The following is a 6,898-nucleotide window of genomic DNA, read 5'->3' on the forward strand; positions in this document are numbered from 1 at the left end:
ATAGCATATTATCAGGGAGCATACGTTTTTTATTTTCACATGGTTGCCTAAGCTGTCATAGTCTCAGAGCATTTATAGAGATGATTATGTTGTTAGCAACAGTCTCCAGCATGCACGATTCATTAATTCCCAGTAAAATGTTGTGTTACACACATGCACACATTTAACATGCACATGTAGAAATAGGAAAACATTGTATTATAATACTTCAAAGCATATCTTCTTCTTGAGCATTCTTTGTTACTTGTTTTTTTAAATTTTATTTTATTTTTAATTGGAGGATACTTGCTTTACAATATTGTGATGATTTCTGCCATACATCAACATAGTCAGCCATAGGTGTACATATGTCCCCTCCCTCTTGAAGCTTCATCCCATCTCATTCCCCATCCCACCCCTCTAGGTTGTCCAGAGCACTGCCTTTGGTTTCCCTGCATCCCACTGGCTGTCTGTTTTACATACGGTAATGTATACTTTCAGTACTACTGTCTCAAATCATCACACCCTCTCCTGCCCCTGTGTCTGAAAGTCTGTCCTTTATGTCTTGTTGCTTGATTTTGAATCAAGTATTGTATCAATTGTGAGCCACAAGGTGAGTGATTTTGCAACTGTTAACACTTAAGCTACTTTTAAAGATGATCCGTACTATCAGACAACAGATTGATTTTAAATTTTTGTTTGTTATAAATTATTGTACCATCAGGAATTCCCTGATGGCCCAGTGGTTAGGACTCCCTGCTGTCACTGCTTTGGACTCAGGTTCAATCCCTGGTCAGGGAACTAAGATCCTGCAAGTTGCCACACAGTAACTGATAGCTCAGTTGGTAAAGAATCCGCTTGCAATGCAGGAGACCAGGTTCGATTCCTGGGTCAGGAAGATCTGCTGGAGAACGGATAGGCTACCCACTCTAGTATTCTTGGGCTTCCCTTGAGGCCCAGCTGGTAAAGAATCTGCCTGCAATGTCGGAGACCTGGGTTCGATCCCTGGGTTGGGAAGATTCCCCTGGAGAAGGGAAAGGCTACCCACTCCAATATTCTGTCCTGGAGAATTCTATACAATACATGGGGTCTCAAAGACTGAGCGACTTTCAGGAGGATTGAAAAAATATATATATATTACACTACTGTTACTTTGTAGTTTCCTAATTCAAAACTGGTGACTTTTTAAAATCTCACATTTACTTCTTTATAAAAACAGGTTTTGCATGAGTGTGGCTATCTTGCATACGTTTCCATTATTTTACTGATGTTGAACCAGATCAGTTGCTACAGTCTCCTCAGTGCCCTGATTATTATAGATAAGAGCTCATTGTACCCAAGCTAATTGATTCATAGGAGAAGGCAATGGCAAGCCACTCCAGTACTCTTGCCTAGAAAATCCCATGGATGGAGGAGCCTGGTAGGCTGCAGTCCGTGGGGTCGCTATGGGTCGGACACGACTGAGCGACTTCACTTTCACTTTTCATTTTCACACATTGGAGAAGGAAATGGCAACCCACTCCAGTGTTCTTGCCTGGAGAATCCCAGGGACTGGGGAGCCTGGTGGGCTTCTGTCTATGGGGTCACACAGAGTCGGACACGACTGAAGTGACTTAGCAGCAGCAGCAGGATAATCAGTAAAGTTCGCCTTTCCTGGTGCCAGAGAATCCTCTGAACTCACAACTTTTGAAGTGCATTTTTAAAAAAATACGAAAGAGGAAAATAGGTAATATTCTACAAAGTGTTCCTAAGATCTGTAGTGCTCAGGGAAGATTTTAATGAGGGAAAAGTCTCAGAGAAAAAGTAATTTTAAATAGTACAGAGATTAAATGTGAGTTTTGCTGAATGTTTTCATAAAATATTATCTTTCAAATGTATGTTTTCTCATCCTTGTTCTGAAAACATACATAAAACTTTGAGTCAAAGAGTCAGAATGGATATTTCTACGTGGTGCTTGTTTATTAAATTTATGTTTCGGGAGCTCTTTTCTCTACCGAACTCTTCCTATTCTCAGGTATTCTTATGTAAATCAGACCACTGTTGAGTTCAGTAAGTGTTCATTGCTCAAGACTTAGTATTTCTCTGTCATTTTCCTAAGACAGGAGAGGTTTCTAGCAACTACAAAGTAAATATATTTCTCTAAATTCTTTTTATCTGTGTCTTCCATAGATGGAATTCATATCCAGCTGTCTGCAGATTTATATAGAATCTAGTTTATCCAAATATTTGTAGTACCATCAAATCAAGGATTTCTTTCTTTTTTTTTAATCATGCCTGAATTTCTTACCTTGATCTTGTTCTTACAGAATCCAGATGTGTTGATTTAATGAAGGGAGATCTAATACATCCCTAGTTAAAACTCGGTTTAACATCTTTATTTATTTTCTGTCTCAGATCCTTTCCATCATTTTTTTTCTCCCTGTTTATGTGTTATCATTACCTTACTATTCGAACTTTTTATTTTATATATTTACTTGACTTCACCAGGTCTTATTTGCAGCGTGTAAGATCTTTAGTTGCAGCTTGCCACCTCTTAGTTGCCGCATGTGTGTTCTAGTTTCCTGACCAGGAATCAAACCCAGGCCCCCTGCATTGGGAGCGCAGAGTCTTAGCCTCTGGACCACCAGGGAAGTCCCTCAAATTTTTTTCTGATCCTATCTCAGACACACATTCTCTTACTACTACTAAGTTTACTTTTAGAGCATTTTTCTAAATATTTTTCATTAAAAAAATTACACACTGTGATGATTTTACAACTCTATGAATATGCTAAAGAAATAATGAATGTGTACATACACAAAAATGACTTTAAATTGGTGAATTGTATGGTATCTGAATTATGTGCCAGTAAAGCTGAAAGAGATGGGAATCCCAGACCACCTGACCTGCCTCTTGAGAAACCTGTATGCAGGTCAGGAAGCAATAGTTAGAACTGGACATGGAACAACAGACTGGTTCCAGATAGGAAAAGGAGTACGTCAAGGTTGTATATTGTCACCCTGCTTATTTAACTTATATACAGAGCACATCATGAGGAATGCTGGGCTGGAAGAAGCACAAGCTGGAATCAAGATTGCTGGGAGAAATATCATTAACCTCAGATATGCAGATGACACCACCCTTATGGCAGAAAGTGAAGAGGAACTCAAAGGCCTCTTGATGAAAGTGAAAGAGGAGAGTGAAAAGGTTGGCTTGAAGCACAACATCCAGAAAACGAAGATCATGGCATCTGGTCCGATCACTTCATGGCAAATAAATGGGGAAACAGTGGAAACAGTGTCAGACTTTATTTTTTTGGGCTCCAAAATCACTGCAGATGCTGATTGCAGCCATGAAATTAAAAGACCCTTACTCCTTGGAAGGAAAGTTATGACCAGCCTAGATAGCATATTAAAAAGCAGAGACATTACTTTGCCAACCAAGGTCTGTCTAGTCAAGGCTATGGTTTTTCCAGTGGTCATGTATGGATGTGAGAGTTGGACTGTGAAGAAAGCTGATCTCCGAAGAATTGATGCTTTTGAATTGTGGTGCTGGAGAAGTCTCTTGAGAGTCCCTTGGACTGCAAGGAGATCCAACCAGTCCATTCTAGAGGAGATCAATCCTGGGTGTTCATTGGAAGGACTTATGCTAAAGCTGAAACTGCAATACTTTGGCCACCTCATGCAACGAGTTGACTCACTGGAAAAGACTCTGATGCTGGGAGCGATTGGGGGTAGGAGGAGACGGGGACGACAGAGAATGAGGTGGCTGGATGGCATCACCGACTCGATGGACATGAGTTTGAGTGAACTCCGGGAGTTGGTGATGGACAGGGAGGCCTGGCGTGCTGTGGTTCATGGGGTTGCTAAGAGTCGGACATGACTGAGCGATTGAACTGAACTGAACTGAAAGCTGTTAGAAATACGAGCTCAGTGTAACAATTTCAGATAATATCAGTAGTTTAAAAAAATAAACCCTCACCTGTATCAGTTTTCTCACTTCTCAGAGATATTTCCACAGTTAGGTTTTAGAATATTCTTCCAGACATTTTAATTGCATACACAAACACATGTATGTATTTACAACCTTTTAAAATTATGTACAAAAAGGGTTATATTCAGTATTCTGAAACTTGCTTTTTGCACTAAACAGTAAATTATATGTACATATGGAGCTGCTGCTGCTGCTGCTGAGTCACTTCAGTCGTGTCCGACTCTGTGTGACCCCATAGACGGCAGCCCACCAGGCTCCCCCGTCCCTGGGATTCTCCAGGCAAGAACACTGGAGTGGGTTGCCATTTCCTTCTCCAATGTGTGAAAGTGAATAGTGAAAGTGAAGTCGCTGAGTCATGTCTGACTTGTAGCGACCCCATGGACTGCAGCCTACCAGGCTCCTCCATCCATGGGGTTTTCTAGGCAAGAGTACTGGAGTGGCTTGCCATTGCCTTCTCCGACATATGGAGCTATCTTATTCTTAATAGTTTCAGAGTATTCCACTATACCCACTACATGAATATAGTACAGTTTAGCAAGTTCTTTATTGAACATCCTTCTACTTATATCTTTGCACTGTTATGCAAATATATCTTCAGAGAAAAATATCTTAGAATTGTTGGATTCAGATTTGCAGTTAAATTTTTAGATAGATATTTTAGATCAGTATTGCCAAATCACCCTGCAAAAAGCTGGTGACAATTTGTAATCCCATCAGTCATGTATGACAGTGCTTGTTAGCTGTCCCCTTACCTATACTATGTATATTAGCTTCATAACATCTTTGTCAATATGATAGGTTTAAATAATTACTTTAATTTGCATTTTTAAATTATGTGAGGTTGAGTTTTTACAGTCTCTTTTTTAATTGCTTAAGTAATATTTTTTATAATTTTATTTGTTTATTTTTGGCTGTGCTGGGTCTTCATTGCTGTGCCAGCTTTTCTCTAGTTACAGCAAGAGGGAGCTGCTCTTTGCTGCAGCATGCAGGCTTCTCACTGTGGCTTCTCTTGTTGCAGAGCACAGGCTCTAGATGTTCTGGGCTTCAGTAGTTGTGGCTTGTGGGCTCAATAGTTGTGGTTCCTGGGCTCTAGAACACAGGCCAAGTATTTGGGGCCCTGGGCTTTGTTGCTCCATGGCATGTGGGATCTTCCTGAACCAGGGGACCGGGAATCAAACCCGTGTCTCCTGCATTGGCAGGCAGATTCTTTACCACTGAGACACCAGGGAAGCCTCAGTAATAGTTTTTTTTCTAAATGAGAAGTGCATAATGTCAACTGTAGAAATTTTGAATACAGAAGATAATTAAAATAACCTTTAATCCCACCACCCAGAGATTATCACTATTTACAATTTTATTTCTAGTCTTCTTTCTGTGAAACTTATCTCATGATTAATTTTAACATTGGTAAAGGAGCTTATTTTTGTATTTAAAATACAAAGTTTACAAAATGAGATTATAATACAGCTGCTTAGAATACTGCTTTGAGCTGTTTTAATCAAGGTGCTGTATAAATATTCAGTGAACTGAGCTCCCCTCTGCCAAGCTTTTGGGATCAGCTAGTGGAAAAATCATTAGCATTCTTTCCTTGACACTGTCCTGTCACTACCAGGGCTCAAACTGGAGGCAATTTCCTAGGAGCCAGTAGGTCTCTTAGTGGAGGAAAAGGAGCTGTATAATCCCTTAATGGCATGGAAGATAGAGGAGCCTGAATATATATAATCATTGTTCTCTCTCACACACACATAAAACAGGAGATGAGATTAGTGAGCCAGGGTAAGAGCCTCAGGAAGTGTGGTAGACACCTGGAGAACAGTAAAATATTTAACAGACAGGGTCAGCCAATTAAAGGTGCAAGCCCTGTGTGGCAATCATATGTATCCTTACATGATTCTCCTTTGGGACTGTATGAGCATGGCATGCAGAACTGGTCTCCGTTCACAGCTGCATCTCCTGTGCCTACTTGCACATAAGCAACTTTGGTCAGTAAATACTAGTTAAATGAATAATGAATGAGTGAAAGTAAAAGAGAGTGACCTTAAGTAAATCACTTAATTGCTTTGGACCTTAGTTTCTTTCTCTGAAAACGTCAAAGGAAAGTCACCATTCAGGTAGAGCTTAATGTAGCAACTGCCCGAGTGTCATCTTGATTAACCAGATAGAGAATAAAATAAATATAACATAGCTCTATAATTAGAAATAATTGCCAGTATGATCTGGAGACTCTGACATTTTAACCACTGCTTCGTTCTCATTATTTTAGAGTATGTTGTATAGTTCTAGTATAATACTAGAACACTCATCAGACTTAGGATGAAGGTTATAGAAAATGAATGTTATCAGGCCTTTAACACACTTAGAAATGCATATGTATGATTATTGTCTAAAAACAGAGAGGATAACTAAGGAATGCACATAGTACAAGCATGGAATAGTTCGTCACTGTTCTCAGAGTGACCCATTGTACATAATTGTAATGAACATCTGTCCTTTTTGGCTTATCTTGTATCAAATTATCATAAACAGTTCCAACCAGTGGTTACATTTTGGAGTTAATGTGATGAAACTTTTAAAATCTATGAAATATTTTATGTATTACTCAAGATAGATTCTATGACCTTTTAAGTTTGTTGAAAGTAAGCTAAATTAGCATCACCTCATAGTTCTTAAGGAAGATTCCTTACCTTCCAAAATTTCAATTTATTTAAAAATAAATCTGTATAAAACTTACATAAGTAGAAATATTTCTTAGTCCATTCCTCTTTAATGTAATACCATAAAAATACTAGCACATAACCTTTTTTTTTTTTTCTATTTGTAATCAAAAGCATACATAATCAGGCAGGAACCAGGAAGTAAAAATAATTACAAAATTAAACCAAGTGATCCGTTTTCATTATACTCCAGCAGGAGTTAAAGGTAAAGATAAATACAACCAGCAAGTTTC

General features: G+C 38.9%; 1 protein-coding gene across 1 annotated transcript in view; it reads left to right on the forward strand.

Annotated features, from left to right (window-relative positions):
* The window catches only part of IFT81 (intraflagellar transport 81), a 115,484-nt gene extending 111,359 nt beyond the window's left edge, over positions 1–4,125 (forward strand). The window contains exon 20 of the mRNA XM_088828168.1: positions 404–4,125. Within this exon, the coding sequence (XP_088684294.1) occupies positions 404–526 (123 nt within the window). The 3' untranslated portion in view covers positions 527–4,125. The remainder of the gene's footprint in view (positions 1–403) is intronic.
* The last annotated feature ends 2,773 nt before the right edge of the window (positions 4,126–6,898 follow it).

Source organism: Moschus berezovskii, chromosome 19 (genome assembly GCF_049115385.1).
Source record: "Moschus berezovskii isolate FMDL1 chromosome 19, NW_MosBer_1.0, whole genome shotgun sequence".
Lineage (NCBI taxonomy): Eukaryota > Metazoa > Chordata > Mammalia > Artiodactyla > Moschidae > Moschus > Moschus berezovskii.